Genomic DNA, 22,782 nt, shown 5'->3' with positions numbered 1-22,782 from the left:
TTTACTCAGTGCCAGGCTGCCAGCCCACCACTAAGTTAGACAAAGGGAACAGTAGCACAGTGCTTAAGAGTGCTTGTGGGAATGCATGGGAATGGGGTCAGATTTAGGTTGATTCAGCAGTGAAATGCCAGACAAATGTATGTGATGGTGAAACGTTCATTGAGGCAAGCTTTTTGTTCTGTCGACGCTGCAGCAGATAGCGACAAAAGACTTTTTCCAGCATAGAAGAAAAGCTCAATAATGATGTTGAATTCTCGAGCAAAATCAGTGGAGTAAACTATACTTTCACACACAGCATTTGCTTCTGCACACTCATGGCACAGACTGAGCTCTTCTTTGTTTCTGGGTTTGTTTGTGCTGGAAGCAGACAGTTAAATTGATGAGCAATTGCCCTTGTGAAATGTCTTATTTTGCAGTATAATGCTGAAACATTTCATTTGGTTCCTTCTGTGGTTTTCAACCAATCAAATGTTGGGCTGACTTTCAGCACGTCCGATAATGCTACATCCCAAACGCTTGTCAATCACAGGTACCCAGACCGAGTAACATGTGACAAGAAAATAGCAGAGTAATGAGTGAATGATAGACACTGCATCGGATGAGACGGAGTCTGAGGGAATTAGGGGGGAGCTGGGGTGGGTTTCCTTTCCAAAACAAACCAAGAAATCCTGTTAAATCCCAGAGCGAAGTGGGCTGAGAGGGCCAGGTTTTTCCGCTGATCACCCATGAGACATCTGCATTTCATGAGGCAAGAATATAGGTTTTACTCTTCTGTGGGGCACCAAGGAGCAGCCTTTAATCACAAGTCATGTCTGCTCTAATGACAGAGTGGGCAGTCACAGTGAAAACCGCAGCAAACCAAACTTGCACAAAGATTACATCGACCAACTCGATGTTATTACTCTGGTAATGGTGCTTTGTGCTATTAGGCAGTGTCAATGTCAACTTGGAGTCACTGCTGTATAAGGAGGCGCTGCTGTGGGAATAGTGGTGCATTGTAATGTACTCGAAAAGCTTCTGTTTTCACACCATGGGAATTCATCCGCTTCCCTTATGCACTGCCATGTAGGCATAAGAAGTATTTGACATTCAAGAGGAGCCACCTACAGCCATGCTATCGACTAAAAAAAACTGTAGTGTGGTGTACTTATGCGTGTCCGCAGTTCTGCAGCATCAGCCATTTCAGCATAAGCATTCACTTTTCCCTAATCCACTTCTTACTCCATATGTTTGCTGTAATTCACATTGCCACTTCCTATCTGTTCCCTCTGAATGTACCGTCTGTCTACCATGAGGCTGGTGGAGCATGTCTGATGGGTTTTTCAAAAGTGTTTGATGTATGTGCAAGACACTGCAATACTTTGAAAGTGGGACGTTGGTGTGATGTGTTACAGAGAGTGATTGGGGCTCAAAGAATTTAGTGTAAATTCCTAACATTGTGTTTAGAGTTTCCACGAGCTGTCAGGGTGCTTCATGGAAGAAAATGAAACATCTACCGTTTCTGTGGTGTCAGGCAGACAAAAGCTGAGGTTTATGGCTTAGTCTGACAGCACTACCTGCTGGTGAAACCACAGCACTACTTTCTTCATGCAAAATTTACCTTAGTGTAGGAGGTCCAGACATTTTCATTCATTCAACTTTTTTGCCTATTTTAAGACTGGAACTAGATAGACTAAACGGCAGCTACTCTATGCTTCAGAACAGAAAGAGAAACATGTGGACAATTAGACTGCAGGAAACAGGAACAGGAAACCCCAACATCTGGAGAAAAGCTATACAAACACAAGGAGAACATGCACAGCACTCAAACGCCACACACTGTTCCCAATGCATTTCCTTAAGAAGTCCAAATTAAATGTTATTAGTATATAATATCCATATATTTATTTTATTTCTTTGGTGATTTAAAGCAGGAAAACAAAACAATTTGATCTCTTAAAAAAATTCACAAACATCCCAGACATTCACATTGTAAAAAAAACAATAACAAAATAACAAACAAAAAAACAGTTATAAATATAAAATGATATTATATGCACATTAAGACACACACACAGACATTCACAGACAGACAATACAAACTTCTCCAACATTTTTCCATTGAAAAAAAAAATGCCAGAGACACACAACCATCCACATGTACAAATATTTGTTAATGTTACAGAACATTATTGCAGCCGATGGGGCCCTCCATATTCTTTGGTCCACTGTTGGCATTAAAGATGTAAAAAATAAAATAAAATAAAAAGGAATAAATCCATTGTACTGTTAAGTAGCTTTTCATCTTCAATGCATTCCATTTAGACAGTCTGTGATTGTGGCTGGTCTCCTGTTGCACATATAATAAAAATATATGAAGAGCACTGCTGGGACAGGTGACAGCATCATATTTTACCTGTGAGTACAGAACAAGTAAGGAGATCAAGAGCAGCTTGAAAATAAATTATACGCGTCTGTGCCTAAACAGCCGTTATGTTCAAGTCTTTTTGAGTGTTTCACAAAATACATTCCCTCAAAGTCTGATTTCAATCGACCACAATAACAGAAAAGTTAAGTGTCCAGAAGAAAAGCATTAAACCGTCACAAGCTACAGCACAACAGCAACAGATGACAGCGAGACTCTTTGGCGTGTAATTATAAACAGCATTGCGTTTTTCGTAAACATGCTGTAGCGTCTAATTGTAAGTTATGCGCTGAACACACATTAGCAGAAAATACAGGCTACTTGAGCCACACCTCCCTTCTTTCATTTGAACATAGTTGATGGGCATCGATTTCCATCAGTGGATAAAGGCTTTGTCGGTAAGTACTCAGAGAGCAACCTCTCATTTTAAATTGCAAAAAAAAAAAAAAATCACACAAAAGAAATATCAATATGTTTTGAAAAATTCTCTGTATAGAAATCTATTCATAAACATCTATCTTGACAAGACATCGATGACACGCAATGACGGCTGGAGTTAATGAAAGGTGGTAATTTGGTACTTTGAAAGCTGCTGCTACAAAGAAGGTCTCCAGCAGTCAATTGAGCAATTTGGTGAAATTCCCCCAGACATGGGCGTCTTGTTAATCCAAAATCAAAATAGCAACCACTAGCAAAGCTTAGAAACCCTGCTGATTAGGTTTGAACACTGGAGAAAGATTTGTTTTTCTTAAACAAAGGTTTACAGTTCTGAAAGAATGTGATACAATATTCTACTATAAGTCCTTTGTATGGTTAATTATTGCCACCAGTGCCTCCAATTGTGTACTGATCATGTCTTGACATAGAATAAACACACTTAAACATTTGAGGACTTCAGTATATATGCATACGCACGCATGCTCATTAAAATGAAGTCCAGCTTAAAACAGCACGACAACATAATGGATTCCTTTACACAACATAAGCGCTATGATTTCACAACACCTTTCTTTTTTCTATGGATAAGGAACACTTACGGTGATTTTAAATAGCACAGTTGGTGTATAAAGGTATTAGACAACAGTCATGAGTGTATTATTTGATAAGCTAAGGACACAGAACAAACTCCCGCAGTTAAAAGAACAAAGAGTGTACTTTTTGCTTTTCCAGTAGCCAGCTGAAAGTTTTTTGTATCCGCGTTGGCATTGTTATAAAACAGTGCCCCTTGATAAGGAAAGTCATGTCTCAACATATTTTTAAAAGGCACTTCATAAAATTCCATCATCATCATCCAAAAAGCAAGAAAACTGCAGGTTATCCTCTTGGTTTCTTTGATGAGTTGTCTCTCGTGCTTTCCTTGGGGAATCCTTCTCCTCTTTCCACACAAGCATCAGCCATGTGTTCTCATCTCGGGGAAGCTGTGCCATGTCACATGGCATTTTACTATCTCTGCCGCTTATGATCAGTCCTGTCTCTTTTTCCCCGGTAGAGTGGATGGTGAAAGCGTAAGGCCTCATCCGGCCTTGGCTTGAAGTTGTGAATACTGTAGAGACTGTTGTGTTGATGTCTTCTGAAGAAGGTCCTCTGGTAGCTCGATGCTGTTAAAACAAAACCATATGTTAGCTCTAAATCAATGACAGTGTTTGTCAAAGGCCTGTGCACCCAGAACAGTCTGTTGAGAGCAATACTTATAGTACTTACGGTTCATGCAGGTGATTTTAGGGCTATCCCAATGTCCATCCCCACGACAACGGATAGTTGGGAGGTGCCTTTGAATAAAGCCGGTCCGGCACTGGTACCTCACCAGCGAGTTGATCTCATACCTCTCACGTTTCTTGCCAAAAGTACGGGCATTCTCCACCAGAGGGGGCTGGTTACAGGCCACTGGGAAGCAGAAGCGAAGATGACTTTAGAGTGAGGAATTTTGCAGTATAAGAAGACAGACAGAAGCATTTGTTTCCAGTCTAACCATGCATTCTGTAAAGTAAGAGATGATTCATGCAGTCTTTTTACCTGTGCCTTTTTTACACGTGTAGGTGAGGTGGTAGTTACAAGGAACATCATTCCACTGGCCGTCCTCATGCCATATCATCACAACACAATCTTCGCCGGAAGTGAAGAAGCTGTCAGGCTGGTTGGGCCTCCAGTTTTCATATTGCTGAAAGAAAAGCAGAGCATAAAGAGTGAGACGTCTTAATGACTTTGTCGTTTAGAGAACCTTCTTTGAGTGTAAATGTATCTTAATATACATGTCTCAAAAAACACAGTGATTTAAACCCTAACATAGATATAGTTGCTATGATTTTAGTGTTTTATTCATCATTACAACCTATTTTAGGAGCAGCATTTATCTGTTATTTATATTTAGCTTCCCTGATATAGTGCATGACATCACGCTGAAGACATCAGTGTTGTAAAGGTTGCCAAACCAGCAAATGATTTTTCACTAGCATCTATCTCCTTCCACAGAGGTGATCCCAAAAATAGAGATCCAGTGCTGTTTTTGGCCGCAGTTTCCCATCACTGTGATTTTAATTAGTGGCCACAAGAGGGAGCAAGAGTGTGTTTCTACTAGCCAACTTAAACTCAGCAACCTAGTGACCTCATCATTGCTCAGCTCTTTAAGGACACTTGCAGGGTCTGTATCACTAACACAAGGTACTGAAAACAGCACATGTTTTAAAGCGGACTTGTAAAGCATGTTCAACCAATCTCACACTAAGCTGCAGAATGAGCAGCCACAGTAGTGTTTCTAAAAGACAATGAGCAACAACACACTAACGTGTCACTTCATGTGCGAGACATGATCGCTATCCGGTAAATACTACAGGCACTGGACCAGAGGGCTGCATCATTATGGAAAACTATAACTGTTATGTCATTACATCATACAGTCTGCATGCCGAGCATTACTGTACATGTGTGATTCTGCATGCACAAAAATCAACACAAACACAGATGTACAGTATATTTACACATCATTACAGTATAGACACAGCTGGAGTGCTGTGGGGCATTCGAACAGGAGTTGATGCTACCTGCAGTCTTTCAGCGCATTCTAGGTTCAAACAGCTTCTTCAAAGCTGTGAACCCCCCACTCCTCCGATCGTGCCTTGAGGCTCTGCTGCTCTGTCATTATGGTTAAAAAACACACACGGACTTCCTGCTCAGCTCACTTCAAGTTAACAAATGTGTGACCCGTCAACTGCACAGCAGGCCTGCATCCTCCTCAAAATAATCAAACAAACTTTGAACACCCACACACCCACAATTAAAGATACGCCAGCTTGGGTGTTTTAGTGTTAGATATTAATCAATTTTCTTAAAATGTTTCCAAATATAAATACATCACAGTTATTTAACAGTAGTCCTATGTATTATAAGTAAACCCATTGGAGGTGACCACCCACCCAGACCTCCTGGGCTGCCTCTACCCAGTATGTTTCTCTTTCTGCAGCTGAGCACAGGTGCTGTCCATCTGTGCGTCTGCCAGACTGGTGGCCCTTCCCCCGGGTGGATGCCTGCTGGCCGGACCTTCTGATGCGTGCGGGGGTTGAAGAGGGACCATACCTGTCTGTGCCTGCCAAACTCCCCTCTACACAATGTCACTGACACCCTCATCACCCCTCTATCTCCCAGCTGAGCAAGGGTCTCCATAGGCTTTTTTTTTTTTTTTTTACCCCCGGGCTGCCAGTATGCTTCCCCTACCTCTGGTCCTGGATGATTATCTTTGAAGTGAGGACATCAATCTATACGACACATAGCAATGCACACAGTAATTAGCCACTTTCCTGTCTAGTGAGGGGGATCCTCAGCAGCTACAACCACATGCCAAACACGCTCCCACTTGTGTGCATTTCCCTCCTTACATCAGATTGTCATGTTCTTGCATTGTTGCAGCTATTGGTTTTTCTTGCGCTGGATTCACACTGAGTAAAAGTTGGTGCCTTAAAGTACGTGTTACATCAGATTTATGACCAGAGCAGTCGCCCACCAGGGTGTAGCGATATGAGGCGGAGGATAGTACGTCATGAGAAAGTCACCACAGTCTCTGAAAAGGCCGACTCTCCCTAGATGACTGTATCTGTCATCGGCAACTTTTCCAAATATTTACACTGCGTCTGTGCCACGTTTGTTGAGACAAAAATATGTGAGAAAGCAACCTATCTTACCACAGGGCTGCCGTCAGTCCAGCGGAAGTCACTGTCAAACATCTTATCATTCAAGCCAATCCACTGGTAGTCCTGTCCAAGACCTGCCATACAGGGTAGAGTGAAACACAACAGATTATGTTCTCTGTTGCCATATGTCCTTTTAAGGAATGGTCAGTTACGGAAAGTTCAAGAGGAAGACGGAGATAGCAAAGACATTTTCAGTGCTGTTAACACTGTTTTTATACTCATGTAGGTTTCATACAGTACAACTTGAATAGGTTCCTGTGCATATTGATTGTCTACTATTACGATGTCTAACTTACGGTTGACAAACTGTTGCTCCTCGTGGGAGATGATGCTGGAAAGATGAGCCCCGTGCATGCGACACTCTCTCTCTGCATTGTCCCAGTTTCTTCTGTGGGGGAAGTACTTGTAGCAGTGGCCCTGAAACTTGTGCCAGCCATAGTCACATGTTTCTGTATCTGATGGGAGAGAAAGCAAGAGGGAATGAGGAATACAGGAAAAACAGTTTTGCAACAGATTGACAAGGATTAAATGCATCAACTTCCATCCAATATTAACCCCACCACCTAAATATTCATGACATTTAGTCTTCTCTTAACACCAGAGTTTACTGACCCTTCAGGCCTGCTGTTATCTCTGACTGTCTCTTATCATGATGAAAGAGGAACAATGTGATGACTTAGTTCCTAAAGTCTCTGTTATCAGCATGTGACCAAAACAAGCAGGAATCCAATTAAGTGTCAATTTTTACTAAGAGGTGTGATTATCATGCTAAAGCAGACTCTTCTCAGAATACTTCACAGGTATTAATACATGCTAAACCCAATCAGTAAATTAAGATTCCAAATTATAGTCAAGCAAATTAACAGAGCACGAGCTGTGCAGTGGCAAATAGGTCATTCATGTCAAACACAGGGAGTCGAGAGGCGGTGAGAGTTAAAATGTGTTTGGGCTAAGATGATGTATTAAAATGGGTGTTGATTTTCTTGTTACTGTTCCAAAGTTTGGAGGTTTTCTCTGTCACACCTTGATATCACCCTCCTCTTGACCCTACTGATGGTATGTGTCCCAACATACACTGCAGTAACTCAGTCTACAGTCTTTTCCTCCTTCCCCTCCTCAATCCTGCTTCCAAACATTAACAGACAAAAACAGAGGCAGAACCGTTCTCTGGGTTGTTCCTCTTTAAGTTACTCTTTCTCCTGCCAAAAGTTTCCAAGACAGCAGCTGTGTCTGAGGACAGTGAAAGGGTGTGATTCACTGATGAGCGATCCCGACAAAATTTAGGGTGTAGACTCTGGTTGAGAGAAATCAGCCAAGGCAGATGATGCCCTGGGTGCAACGCACTTGGGATGAAAGTGGGGCGCAACTGGGAAACTAAAACCTGAGAATAAATGTATCTATTTTTCACGAATGCCTTGATAGATAAGCGTGGTTACATAGAGAGTACCATGGAACGTCAATGTCTAGTAATTGCCTTCCCAAGACAGACATATCAAAAAGTCACTTGATGTCTAGCAGTCTAGCATACCTGCAGTGCAGTGTACACCGCATCTGACCTCGCACTGAGAAATGAATGTCTGCAATAGGGTACACTTAAAATGTGTCAACTGTCTGTGCGTCTGAAGCTTGTGGAAACTACAGCTCAAGGGTGCTTGAAGCATTATCTGACATGACAAACCTTCAGGCAATATAAAAACAGACTGTTAAACAGTGATTATCATGATAAGATAAATATGGCGTTTATGACTCAGATAATGCCCTTGAGAAACCTAAAACAATACTTCTTAATTGTAATTCTGTAGTCTGGCTGAAATTCAGATGACTCATAGTCTATTTTTTCGATAATTTCCCAGGGACTCAGGTGAGTGATTGTGATGACTGTCTAAACACATTACCAAATGTAAGACTTGCATATGAGATTGTTTATTCTAACATGCCATTTAACGATAGTTTAAGCTGAGTCTAGACAGTTTAGATGGATAGTTGGAACTACTTACAACACTAATGAAATGAAAACTTTTTGTTAGTCTGAAACAGAATACTTAGAAAGAAGTTAAGGAGAGAATCTATAAAATTAACCACAAACTTACCCTCCTCACAATACAGCCCAGAGTAGCTTGGGAGGCACACACATGTGAAGGAAGCCAGCCCATCAACACATGTACCTCCATTGCGACAGGGGTTTGACTGGCACTCATCAATGTCTATGTAAGAAATGGACATAATAAATAACGAGACAACCGAAACAACTCAGAGTCGCTATGACATTAAAACCAATATTATGAATAATTTGATGCTTCCTGGGTGAAAGTTAAAGGAATAATTTAACCCCCAAATGAGCATTTCTATATCAATTAGTCATCCCATTTTATGTTGAATTCATGAATAAAACTTTGTTCTTCTAGCAAGAATCCAAAAATGGAGAAAAAACAGTTCAGTTCCCTTCGGAAAGGGCTGTATTTTTTGTGAAGTACTGTGAAAACAACTGGATAAATGAGACTTGGATTATACTGCAGGAGTTGTGTGGTAGTTTGTAAAGTGATCTTTTGATATAGTTTTGTTGTTGTTAAACTGGGATCCCTATGACTTCATTTTATCAAAAAATTTCTCCGCTTTGGATTCTTCTGTTCACCAGAGGCATGTGAGAAAACAAAGTTGTCTTAACGAATTCAACGTAACATGGGGTGACCAATTGACATACATATATTTTGGGGGTGAAGAGCTCCTTTAAGGCAGTGAGATATGTGAGAGATGTTCTTGATATGTTCTACCTGTTTCACAGCGATGACCACTGTAACCAGGAGCACAGGTACATGCGTAGATGCTTCCAGTCCTGTAGCAAGATCCTCCATTCAGACAGATATTTTCTGTGCACGAGTAAATTCCTGTTAAGAGATAAAAAAGGAAAGGATAAAAGGAAATTTATTCAGAGCTTACACATTTTGTTGTATTCTAGTGAAAGCCATTTGAAGAAACGTACCTAAAATTTCAACAGTCTCGCCAATGACAGTGTGCCCCAAATCAAGTCCTGTGTCAGCTTTTGCAGTTGTTTCCTCCTCTCTTTGTGGTGTCTCTCTGTTATTGAGTGGTATGTCACTGTCTGGTTTGCCATCCTCTTCAGAAAAAGATGATGGAGTGGTGGCTACAGATGTAACAAAAACTGGCAGGCTTTGCGCTTGAGCTGGTGTTGTTGTGAACTCTGTGTGAGTCCTGCTGGGTAATTCAGTGTGAGGAGAGACGTCTTCCTCAATTTTGCCCACAACTTCCTCTTTCCCAGAGGTGCTATCAACACTAGCAGACTCCATCTTTGAAGCTGTGGTAGCATCTACCTTAAATACAGTCTGAATTTCATCTGGGGACAGTGACTGTTCCTCCAAACAGCTCTTTGGTTTCGTTGTCGTATTCACCTCATCAGACATACTCTCAGAGCTTTCTGTGGACATGCCTTCTTCTGAGCTGCTGCTGCTTTCTGAACTACTCTCTGAACCACTCTCTGAACTAGAGGAGGATGGTGCAACGACTGGAGCTGCAGCAGAAGGCAAGACAGTGATAGCTGCTGCTGATAGTGCAGGTGGTTTGGTTGCCTTTTCCACTGAGCTACCTTCAGTGCTGCTCACTGAGTAAACAGGCTGTCTCTCAGATGTTTGAGAAACAACAGGTGTTGTAGTAATGAACACTGCTTCTTTTGGTGTTTCAAGTTTGGGGTTTAGTGGATTGGATTCAACAAAACTGGGGTTTTTGTCATCATAATCTGGGGCTGGATAATCCAAATTATCACCGTATATATTCTCCATAGAAGGCGTGACTTGTACATCCGTATCTGGAGATGGTTCAGTTCTTGAACCACTTGAAACCTGATCAACAGCGGGTTCAAGTGTCCCATCTTCCACTGAAGCAGATACAGCTTCAGCCACTGAAGAAGAGCCAACAGTCGTTGATTCTCTAATCTGGCTTGCTTCATGACTTGTAAGCATAGGGCGAGTTGTTGTCAGTGATATATCCTGAGAAGAAAGATTAGCGTGAGGGCGGTGTGTTAGTGCAACCTCTGATCTGGCATGTTCAAATGACTCCTGGGGAGTTATTAGATGTTGTATAGGTGAAACTGTTGTGACATACTGGACCATAACATCAGGCTGTGATGGTACTGATGCTGACAGGACATTTGAAGTAGGTTCAAGGGAAATGTGTTCAGCTGGCATTGTGGTGACCACTACTTTAGTCTCCGAGCTTGGAGAGATTTCTACAGCACTTGTAGCACCTGCGGTGCTGGAGGGGGATTGTGTTGCATGAGCTTCAGTGAAGACATCAGGTGATTTATGATCTGAGATTTGTTCATGTGTAGATGATTCAGGTTTAACTGTTTGGGTGTTTGCCAGCTCAGAAGATAAAGTGCTACTGATAGTATCCAACTTAGTAGTGGGCAGGGATGAAACGACTGCAGTGACAGAGTCAGAATCAGAGATTGTAGATGTATTGTCACCTGAACCATCTTCTTCTGTTACAATGATTATACTTGTTGCTGTTGATACAGGGATCTCCTCACTCTCTGATGATATCTTTTCATAACTTGAACCGTCTTTATCTGTTGAAGTGTCTGTCTCAAGTAACACTGCAGTTGATTTCTCAGCAGCAGTAGGGGGTGTGGCAGTCTGTTCACTCTCTCCTGTCACCATTTTGGTGGGTGACGTTGATGACTCTTCAGACACCACGCCATTGGTAACATCTGAAATGGAAGCCACCAATGGAGTCGTAGCACTGAACAGTGAAGACACAGTTGCCTCTAGAGTTTGTTCACTTGAACTCTCTGCAGATGTATCCACTGAGCTTGAGTCTGCAGAAGATGCAGTCTCAACAGCTGCAGTTTCTTCTTCAGGTTTTGCAGATCTGTCAGTTGCAAGTTTTGGAGTTGTGTACTCAACTCCAGCAGGTTCTGTCCCTTTAGAATCTACTGTTTCATCTGTAGGATGGGAAGTTAATACAGAATCAGTAGATGTTTTCTGGATTTCACTATCTTGTGTGCTACCTTCGGTATTAGTTGAAACTTCTTTGGTTACAGGTGCTTGGCTTGGTTCCTCAGCTGTCTTATCTTCCAGTGATGTGGTTGTTGCAACAGTCTGGGGAGTTACATCACTAGGTTGCAAGCGCTGGCTTGACTCCTCACTTGGCAACATTGGGCTGGTTGTGGCCAACACAGTTTCTTCTGAGGAGATGTCAACGTGGGGATGATGAGTGAATGTGATCTCAGACCTGGCCTGTTGGAAGGACACCTCAGATGGTGTTGTATCTAGTTCTGGTACAAAAGTGGTGACAAACTGAACCATCACACCAGGCTTTGGAGTGCTTTGTAGAGAAGATACTGCCAATGTAGAAACTGATTCTTTTGGAGATATAGAAGTTATGTGATCCTTTGTGCTCTCTTCATGTGCTGGAGTTGATGTTGCACCATCAGTAGGGGGTGAGACCGTTTCTGACAATGATGCTTTCTCTACCTCTGTGGTCATCTCACTTGTTTGAGTTTCATCCTCAGGGGTCATTTTAATGGGTTTCTCTGTACTGACCTGAGGAGATATTGGGGTGGCTACAGTTTTTTCACTCTCAGATGTGACTGTCTTGGATGATGCAGTTGAAGTGTCTGAGGTCCCATCACCAGAGCCCCCCTCACCTGCAACATCTGTGTTGCTTTCCACTGAAAATGTATGAGTGCTGTAGGGAGTAGATAACGTTGTTGTGGATAGCATTTGGTCTGTTTTCATTGTGCTATGCATAGGACCAGCTCTCTGTGTCACAGGCTCTGTCACATGAGTGTGATCATATGATCCATCCTTCCCAGTAACATCCAGAGATGATGTGACAGTTGGCTTCTCTGTGCTATAAAGACTGGAAACAGCACTTGATACTGTAACTTCAGTCTCCCCAGTGGCAGATTCAGGAGAGGTAATTGAAAGTGTTACTGGTTCAGCCTTCACTGTTGGAGTTGTTATTATACCAGAGGTTTGATCAATTGATGTGTCTGTATCAGTGATGTCTGTCCCTTCTGTATCAGACGGTTTCACTGTGCTATAGAGAGAAGAGGAAGCACTTGTTGTTGACTTTGCAAACTCTCCTGTGGCAGTTCCAGGTGAGGTAGGTGTGATGTGCTCTGCCTTATCGGATGTAATTATGTCCTCAGTAAACATACTTTGGTTTTGGTCGCCTGAAATCACCTCATCTGTATGTCCTGTATCAGGGGCAACAGTTGGTTTCTCAGTGCTGAACAGTGAAGAAGTTGTAGGTTTCACTGGTTTTTCAGATGCTGTCCAACCATCCACTGAGGACCCCGAAGTTGTCTCTGCAGAGCCTTCTTCAGAGTCATCATCACCTGAATATTCATCATCAGATGCTTCACTGGTTGATTTTACTGTCCCAATTCCAGTGGACACCGGTGTGTGTGCTGTGACAGCAGCTGAAGGTACAGCAGTGGAAATGGTGGAACTTAAGGTTTCTGTTGTGACTTGACTTATGGCTGTAATGGCTGTGGGTGAGGAGGCAATGGATTTTTCTTTGTCAGCTGTGTTGACCATGTACTCCTCACTGGACACAGGAGTGGCTGAGCTTGTGTCTGTTGTGTCATATAAAGTTTCAGAAGGCAAAGCTGAGGAAGCGTCAATCTCAGTGACAGACTCAGTGACATTATCAGGAGTGACCTCGCCTGATAAATCAACCCCCACCATCTCTGGAACTGGTTTGGTTTGAGTCTCAACAGTGAAAACTGTATGTGGTGTGGTTAAATCATATGTTTCTTCAGAGCCTAACTTTGTGGACAGAGTAGTAACTGGGGTGGCCTGTGGTGCGAATGTGACCATCTCTTCACTGGATGTCTCCATAGTAGACGCACCTTCGACAGTTGATGGTTTTGAACTGGATGGTAAATGTTCAGAAGATGTTGAGGCTATTGATGAATCAGTGGCTGAGGTTGCATGTAAAGTTACTGGTATGGGAGTAAAGAGGGAGGCATTGTCAGCCCCTGAACCCTCTGATTCTTCTGTTACCTCCAATTCTTGTGTCATTGTCACTGGTGTGACACCTCCAGCTTCCTCAGTCTGGATGGTTGGGTAAAATGAAGAAGAGGGAACTATGGAAATAGTATCTGCATCAATGATATTATCATCTTTGGTGACAAGCTCAGGAGTGGAGCTGTCTTTAGCAATACTTTCTGTAACTGCAGAGAACAGCCCATCTTCATCTTTTACATCCTCTGTGAATATGATATTTGTGGTGGTTGATGGTTTAGACACATGCAGGACCATGGTAGGTGTTTGTTCAGTTAGGTCAGTCTTGGCTTGGCTGCTACTGGGAGTAATGATCATGACCTGTTGGTCTGTAATGCTATGATATATAATGGAGGGAATAGGGGTGGACATTGATACAAATGCATCTTGCTTCTCTTCACTGCTAGAGCTTACTGTGGTGACTGTGGGGTGCTCACTAACTGAAGTTCCAACTGTATAGGGGGACATAGTTGTGTAGGAGGACTGACTTATGTGCTCAGATACAGTAACTTCATCTTTCCCTATGCTCGAAACAGAAGGTTCTATTGCTTCAGAAGTGATGGGGCTTTCTGTACCTGGAGTAATTTCACCCTCTTGTGAGGAAACCTGCTCATCAGAGGTTGGTGTGACTGAAACAAAGGTTTCAGTTTCACCTGTTGCTTCTCCAAACGTGACGCTATCCATCACTGATGGCTTTGAGCTGAGCATCTCAGTGGTTTGGTTACCAGAACTCTCTCCCTCGGTCAAAGTAAAGGCTGAACTTGGTGTTGATTTTGGAATATCAGATGGTCTAGTTTCATGTGATGCTGTTGTTGTTTTAGGTATCTCTGTGCTCAACAGGGAAAAGGCTGTACTCTCTTTATCCTCAATATCTAAGAAAGCTGAAAATGTATCCAATGTGAAAGCGGGAGACTCTGTGTTATAAACAGTTGCAGGTGAAATAGAGGACGACTGAGAGAACGTATAAGCTGGGCTTCCCTGAACTGTTGAAGTGTGCATTTCAGGAGACATTGCTGTTGGCTTCTCAGTGCTATGAAAAGAAGAAGCTGTGGTGCCAGTAGGTGTTTGTGTAACTCTTTTGTCACTTGAACTCCTCTCAATGACAGCAGTGGACATCACAGGAGAACTTGTGACTGGTAAAAATATAGTTGATTGGTCAAAAAGGTCAACACCTGAACTCTCATCCTCTACTGTAGAATCATCTGTGAAGACCCCACTACCCTGCTCAGTAATGTAACTGTCAGTGCTTGTCATGTGTGGTGATTGAGTTGATGATATAAATTCCGTTTTGAGCTGTGTACTGGAGTGAGTTGAGGATGCAGCACTTAACATGTCAGTTGTGCTCTCAGTGACATCTGTTTCAGTCTCATCTGTGGCCACAGTATATTCATCCTGGGGTTTTGTGGTAGTTTCAGTGGAAACCTCTGCAGATCCTTCTTGACCTGATTCTAAATCATCCTCATCAGTTGAGCCACCAGAGCTCTCCATGTCAATGAAAGTGGAAGTTTCCTTTGAGGCATACACAGTGACACTGGGGATTGGCTGAGACGTTTCAAGTGTATAGGGACTTAATGTGACTGTTGTAAATTCTCCAAAACTTGAACTGTCCTCCTCAACAAATGTGGATGTCATTGATGGGCTTGATGTGGTTGTTGCCAAGGTTGTTAGTTCAACAAAGCGTTGCTTGGACCTCTCTGTTTGATCTGTGACAGTACTGTCTTCTTCCTCAACTGGCGGTACTGTTGGCTTCTCAGTGCTAAACAACGAGGAAGGTGTAGGAGCTGTTGCATCTTTGCTGGACAACTCAGTCTCCACACCTGAGCTCTCTTCATGTGTTGTTCCTAAAGTTGATGATGCCTCTGGTGTTACTGATGGTTTGTCAGTCTGACTCGTGGTTACTGTCTCGTTTCTTTCAGGTGACACTGAGCTTGGTTTCTCAGTACTGTAAAGTGATGAAGCTGGAGTAACAGCTGTTTTTGAAGTATCACTTGTTTCAGTTTCACCTGATACTGCCAATGAAGGAGACCCTGTACTCAGCATTGAAGAGACAGTAGTTGCTGTGATGAGTGACTCTTCAGCGAGCACCTCAGTGCCATCTCCAGAACCCTCTCCTCTTGTGGTCATGAGGAATGATGCTGTTTCAGGACTCAAGGTTGCTCCACTGATGGAAGGAATGGACTCCACCATTGTAGACCTACTGCTGGTAACATCATCCTCAGTGTCTGTGGCAACAGATATAATGGAGACCAGACTTGGAGACACTGTTGTTGAGCTTGTCAGTGTCTCAACAGAAATCGGAGAAACTGATGGTTCTCCTGTAATCGATGGAACTTTTGTCTTATCTGTTTCAAGACTTTCTGTCATTCCAGGTGACATTGCTGTTGGTGCTTCAGTACTGAATAGAGAGGATGTACCTGTGACTGAAGAGGTAGGAGTGTCAGGGGTTTGGTCACCAGAGCCAATTTCATCTACTTGAGTCAAAATGGAACTTTGATCTGTCTCATCAGTAATGGACGACACTGAGGACCTCTCTGTCTGATCTGTGACAGTACTGTCTTCTTCCTCAACTGGTGGTACTGTTGGCTTCTCAGTGCTAAACAACGAGGAAGCTGTAGGAGCTGTTGCATCTTTGCTGGACACCTCAGTCTCCGCAACTGAGCTCTCTTCATGTGTTGTTGCTAAAGTTGAACTTGCCTCTGGTGTTACTGATGCTTTGTCAGTCTGACTTGTTGTTACTGTCTCTTTTGTTTCAGGTGACACTGAGCTTGGTTTCTCAGTACTGTAAAGTGATGAAGCTGGAGGAACAGCTGTTTTTGAAGTATCACTTGTTTCAGTTTCACCTGATACTGCCACTGATGGAGACCCTGTACTCAGCATTGAAGAGACAGTGGTTGCTGTTATGAGTGACTCTTCAGCGAGCACCTCAGTTCCATCTCCAGAACCCTCTCCTCCTGTGGTCATGAGGAATGATGCTGTTTCGGGGCTCAAGGTTGCTCCACTGATGGAAGGAATGGACTCCACCATTGTAGACCTACTGCTGGTAACATCATCCTCAGTGTCTGTGGCAACAGATATAATGGAGGCCAAACTTGGAGACACTGTTGTTGAGCTTGTCAGTGTCTCAACAGAAATCGGAGAAACTGATGGTTCTCCTGAAATCGATGGAACTTTTGTCTTATCTGTTTCAAGACTTTCTGTCATTCCAGGTGACATTGCTGTTGGTGCTTCAGTACTAAAGAGAGAGGATGTACCTGTGACTGAAGAGGTAGGAGTGTCAGGGGTTTGGTCACCAGAGCCAATTTCATCTACTGGAGTCAAAATGGAACTTTGATCTGTCTCATCAGTAATGGACGACACTGAGGACCTCTCTGTCTGATCTGTGACAGTACTGTCTTCTTCCTCAACTGGCGGTACTGTTGGCTTCTCAGTGCTAAACAACGAGGAAGGTGTAGGAGCTGTTGCATCTTTGCTGGACAACTCAGTCTCCACACCTGAGCTCTCTTCATGTGTTGTTCCTAAAGTTGAAGATGCCTCTGGTGTTACTGATGGTTTATCAGTCTGACTCGTGGTTACTGTCTCGTTTCTTTCAGGTGACACTGAGCTTGGTTTCTCAGTACTGTAAAGTGATGAAGCTGGAGTAACAGCTGTTTCTGAAGAATCACTTGTTTCAGTTTCATCTGATACTGCCACTGATGGTGACTCTGTACTCAGCATTGAGGAGACAGATGTTGCTGTGATGAGTGACTCTTCAGCGAGCACCTCAGTGCCATCTCCAGAACCCTCTCCTTCTGTGGTCATGAGGAATGATGCTGTTTCAGGGCTCAAGGTTGCTCCACTGATGGAAGGAATGGACTCCACCATTGTAGACCTACTGCTGGTAACATCATCCTCAGTGTCTGTGACAACAGATATAATGGAGGCCAAACTTGGAGACACTGTTGTTGAGCTTGTCAGTGTCTCAACAGAAATCGGAGAAACTGATGGTCCTCCTATAATTGATGGAACTATTGTCTTATCTGTTTCAAGACTTTCTGTCATTCCAGGAGACATTGCTGTTGGTGCTTCAGTACTGAAGAGAGAGGATGTACCTGTGACTGAAGAAGTAGGAGTGTCAGGGGTTTGGTCACCAGAGCCAATTTCATCTACTGGAGTCAAAATGGAACTTTGCTCTGTCTCATCAGTAATGGACGACACTGAGGACCTCTCTGTCTGATCTGTGACAGTACTGTCGTCTTCCTCAACTAGCGGTACTGTTAGTGTCTCAGTGCGAAACAACAAGGAAGCTGTAGGAGCTGTTGCATCTTTGCTGGACACCTCAGTCTGCTCACTTGCTGCTAAAGTTGAACTTGCCTCTGGTGTTACTGATGCTTTGTCAGTCTGACTTGTAGTTACTGTCTCTTTTGTTTCAGGTGACACTGAGCTTAGTTTCTCAGTACTGTAAAGTGATGTAGCTGGGGTAACAGCTGTTTTTGAAGTATCAGTTTTTTCAGTTTCACCTGATACTACAAGTAATGGTGACTCAGGACTCAACATTGAAAAGACAGTAGTTGCTGTGATGAGTGACTCTTCAGTGAGCACCTCAGTGCCATCTCCAGAACCCTCTCCTCCTGTGGTCATGAGGAATGACGCTGTTTCAGGACTCAAGGTTGCTCCACTGATGGAAGGAATGGACTCCACCATTGTAGACCTACTGCTGGTAACATCATCCTCAGTGTCTGTGACAACAGATATTATGGAGGCCAAACTTGGAGACACTGTTGTTGAGCTTGTCAGTGTCTCAACAGAGATTGAAGAAACTGATGGTTCTCCTGTAATTGATGGAACTTTTGTCTTATCTGTTTCAAGACTTTCTGTCATTCCAGGTGACATTGCTGTTGGTGCTTCAGTACTGAATGGAGAGGATGTACCTGTGACCGAAGAGGTAGGAGTGTCAGGGGTTTGGTCACCAGAGCCAATTTCATCTACTGGAGTCAAAATGGAACTTTGCTCTGTCTCATCAGGAATGGACTCCACCATTGTAGATCTACTGCTGGTAACATCATCCTCAGTGTCTGTGACAACAGATATTATGGAGGCCAAACTTGGAGACACTGTTGTTGAGCTTGTCAGTGTCTCAACAAAAACCGGAGAAACTGTTGGTTCTCCTGTAATCGATGGAACTTTTGTCTTATCTGTTTCAAGACTTTCTGTTATTCCAGGTGACATTGCTGTTGGTGCTTCAGTACTGAATAGAGAGGATGTACCTGTGACTGAAGAGGTAGGAGTGTCAGGGGTTTGGTCACCAGAGCCAATTTCATCTACTGGAGTCAAAATGGAACTTTGATCTGTCTCATCAGTAATGGACGACACTGAGGACCTCTCTGTCTGATCTGTGACAGCACTGTCTTCTTCCTCAACTGGTGGTACTGTTGGCTTCTCAGTGCTAAACAACGAGGAAGCTGTAGGAGCTGTTGCATCTTTGCTGGACACCTCAGTCTCCGCAACTGAGCTCTCTTCATGTGTTGTTCCTAAAGTTGAACTTGCCTCTGGTGTTACTGATGCTTTGTCAGTCTGACTCGTGGTTACTGTCTCTTTTGTTTCAGGTGACACTGAGCTTGGTTTCTCAGTACTGTAAAGTGATGAAGCTGGAGTAACAGCTGTTTTTGAAGTATCACTTGTTTCAGTTTCACCTGATACTGCCAATGAAGGAGACCCTGTACTCAGCATTGAAGAGACAGTAGTTGCTGTGATGAGTGACTCTTCAACGAGCACCTCAGTTCCATCTCCAGAACCCTCTCCTTCTGTGGTCATGAGGAATGATGCTGTTTCAGGGCTCAAGGTTGCTCCACTGATGGAAGGAATGGACTCCACCATTGTAGATCTACTGCTGGTAACATCATCCTCAGTGTCTGTGACAACAGATATTATGGAGGCCAAACTTGGAGACACTGTTGTTGAGCTTGTCAGTGTCTCAACAGAAACCGGAGAAACTGATGGTTCTCCTGTAATCGATGGAACTTTTGTCTTATCTGTTTCAAGACTTTCTGTCATTCCAGGTGACATTGCTGTTGGTGCTTCAGTACTGAATAGAGAGGATGTACCTGTGACTGAAGAGGTAGGAGTGTCAGGTGTTTGGTCACCAGAGCCAATTTCATCTACTGGAGTCAAAATGGAACTTTGCTCTGTCTCATCAGTAATGGACGACACTGAGGACCTCTCTGTCTGATCTGTGACAGCACTGTCTTCTTCCTCAACTGGTGGTACTGTTGGCTTCTCAGTGCTAAACAACGAGGAAGCTGTAGGAGCTGTTGCATCTTTGCTGGACACCTCAGTCTCCGCAACTGAGCTCTCTTCATGTGTTGTTCCTAAAGTTGAACTTGCCTCTGGTGTTACTGATGCTTTGTCAGTCTGACTTGTGGTTACTGTCTCTTTTGTTTCAGGTGACACTGAGCTTGGTTTCTCAGTACTGTAAAGTGATGAAGCTGGAGTAACAGCAGTTTTTGAAGTATCACTTGTTTCAGTTTCACCTGATACTGCCAATGATGGAGACCCTGTCCTCAGCATTGAGGAGACAGTAGTTGCTGTGATGAGTGACTCTTCAGCGAGCACCTCAGTGCCATCTCCAGAACCCTCTCCTCTTGTGCTCATGAGGAATGATGCTGTTTCAGGACTCAAGGTTGCTCCACTGATGGAAGGAATGGACTCCACCATTGTAGACCTACTGCTGGTAACATCATCCTCAGTGTCTGTGACAACAGATATTATGGAGGCCAAACTTGGAGACACTGTTGTTGAGCTTGTCAGTGTCTCAACAGAGATTGAAGAAACTGATGGTTCTCCTGTAATCGATGGAACTTTTGTCTTATCTGTTTCAAGACTTTCTGTCATTCCAGGTGACATTGCTGTTGGTGCTTCAGTACTGAATAGAGAGGATGTACCTGTGACTGAAGAGGTAGGAGTGTCAGGGGTTTGGTCACCAGAGCCAATTTCATCTACTGGAGTCAAAATGAAACTTTGATCTGTCTCATCAGTAATGGACGACACTGAGGACCTCTCTGTCTGATCTGTGACAGCACTGTCTTCTTCCTCAACTGGTGGTACTGTTGGCTTCTCAGTGCTAAACAACGAGGAAGTTGTAGGAGCTGTTGCATCTTTGCTGGACACCTCAGTCTCCGCAACTGAGCTCTCTTCATGTGTTGTTCCTAAAGTTGAACTTGCCTCTGGTGTTACTGATGCTTTGTCAGTCTGACTCGTGGTTACTGTCTCTTTTGTTTCAGGTGACACTGAGCTTGGTTTCTCAGTACTGTAAAGTGATGAAGCTGGAGTAACAGCAGTTTTTGAAGTATCACTTGTTTCAGTTTCACCTGATACTGCCACTGATGGAGACCCTGTACTCAGCATTGAAGAGACAGTGGTTGCTGTGATGAGTGACTCTTCAGCGAGCACCTCAGTGCCATCTCCAGAACCCTCTCCTCTTGTGGTCATGAGGAATGATGCTGTTTCAGGACTCAAGGTTGCTCCACTGATGGAAGGAATGGACTCCACCATTGTAGACCTACTGCTGGTAACATCATCCTCAGGGTCTGTGACAACAGATATAATGGAGGCCAAACTTGGAGACACTGTTGTTGAGCTTGTCAGTGTCTCAACAGAGATTGAAGAAACTGATGGTTCTCCTGTAATTGATGGAACTTTTGTCTTATCTGTTTCAAGACTTTCTGTTATTCCAGGTGACATTGCTGTTGGTGCTTCAGTACTGAAGAGAGAGGATGTACCTGTGACTGAAGAGGTAGGAGTGTCAGGGGTTTGGTCACCAGAGCCAATTTCATCTACTGGAGTCAAAATGGAACTTTGCTCTGTCTCATCAGTAATGGACGACACTGAGGACCTCTCTGTCTGATCTGTGACAGCGCTGTCTTCTTCCTCAACTGGTGGTACTGTTGGCTTCTCAGTGCTAAACAACGAGGAAGCTGTAGGAGCTGTTGCATCTTTGCTGGACACCTCAGTCTCCGCAACTGAGCTCTCTTCATGTGTTGTTCCTAAAGTTGAACTTGCCTCTGGTGTTACTGATGCTTTGTCAGTCTGACTCGTGGTTACTGTCTCTTTTGTTTCAGGTGACACTGAGCTTGGTTTCTCAGTACTGTAAAGTGATGAAGCTGGAGTAACAGCAGTTTTTGAAGTATCACTTGTTTCAGTTTCACCTGTAACTGCCACTGATGGAGACCCTGTCCTCAGCATTGAAGAGACAGTGGTTGCTGTGATGAGTGACTCTTCAGCGAGCACCTCAGTGCCATCTCCAGAACCCTCTCCTCTTGTGGTCATGAGGAATGATGCTGTTTCAGGACTCAAGGTTGCTCCACTGATGGAAGGAATGGACTCCACCATTGTAGACCTACTGCTGGTAACATCATCCTCAGTGTCTGTGGCAACAGATATAATGGAGACCAAACTTGGAGACACTGTTGTTGAGCTTGTCAGTGTCTCAACAGAAATCGGAGAAACTGATGGTTCTCCTGTAATCGATGGAACTTTTGTCTTATCTGTTTCAAGACTTTCTGTCATTCCAGGTGACATTGCTGTTGGTGCTTCAGTACTAAAGAGAGAGGATGTACCTGTGACTGAAGAGGTAGGAGTGTCAGGGGTTTGGTCACCAGAGCCAATTTCATCTACTTGAGTCAAAATGAAACTTTGATCTGTCTCATCAGTAATGGACGACACTGAGGACCTCTCTGTCTGATCTGTGACAGTACTGTCTTCTTCCTCAACTGGTGGTACTGTTGGCTTCTCAATGCTAAACAACAAGAAAGCTGTAGGAGCTGTTGCATCTTTGCTGGACACCTCAGTCTCCGCAACTGAGCTCTCTTCATGTGTTGTTCCTAAAGTTGAACTTGCCTCTGGTGTTACTGATGCTTTGTCAGTCTGACTCGTGGTTACTGTCTCTTTTGTTTCAGGTGACACTGAGCTTGGTTTCTCAGTACTGTAAAGTGATGAAGCTGGAGTAACAGCTGTTTTTGAAGTATCACTTGTTTCAGTTTCACCTGATACTGCCAATGAAGGAGATCCTGTACTCAGCATTGAAGAGACAGTAGTTGCTGTGATGAGTGACTCTTCAATGAGCACCTCAGTTCCATCTCCAGAACCCTCTCCTTCTGTGGTCATGAGGAATGATGCTGTTTCAGGGCTCAAGGTT

General features: G+C 43.5%; 1 protein-coding gene across 1 annotated transcript; it reads right to left on the bottom strand.

The window, feature by feature from the left end:
- Window positions 1-1,869: 1,869 nt before the first annotated feature.
- On the bottom strand, window positions 1,870-18,807 carry LOC117252628 (uncharacterized). Its single transcript, XM_078170781.1, has 8 exons — window positions 9,566-18,807; window positions 9,357-9,470; window positions 8,676-8,789; window positions 6,882-7,040; window positions 6,577-6,659; window positions 4,418-4,562; window positions 4,106-4,288; window positions 1,870-4,002 (listed from the first exon to the last, which is right to left on the bottom strand). The coding sequence occupies exons 1-8, from the start codon at window positions 18,627-18,629 to the stop codon at window positions 3,848-3,850; spliced, it is 10,017 nt and encodes a 3,338-aa protein (XP_078026907.1). The 5' UTR covers window positions 18,630-18,807; the 3' UTR covers window positions 1,870-3,847.
- Window positions 18,808-22,782: the final 3,975 nt, after the last annotated feature.

The sequence above is a fragment of the Epinephelus lanceolatus genome, chromosome 9, assembly GCF_041903045.1.
Source record: "Epinephelus lanceolatus isolate andai-2023 chromosome 9, ASM4190304v1, whole genome shotgun sequence".
In the NCBI taxonomy this organism is placed as follows: Eukaryota; Metazoa; Chordata; class Actinopteri; order Perciformes; family Serranidae; genus Epinephelus; species Epinephelus lanceolatus.
This window is presented reverse-complemented; position numbering and strand designations above follow the sequence as displayed.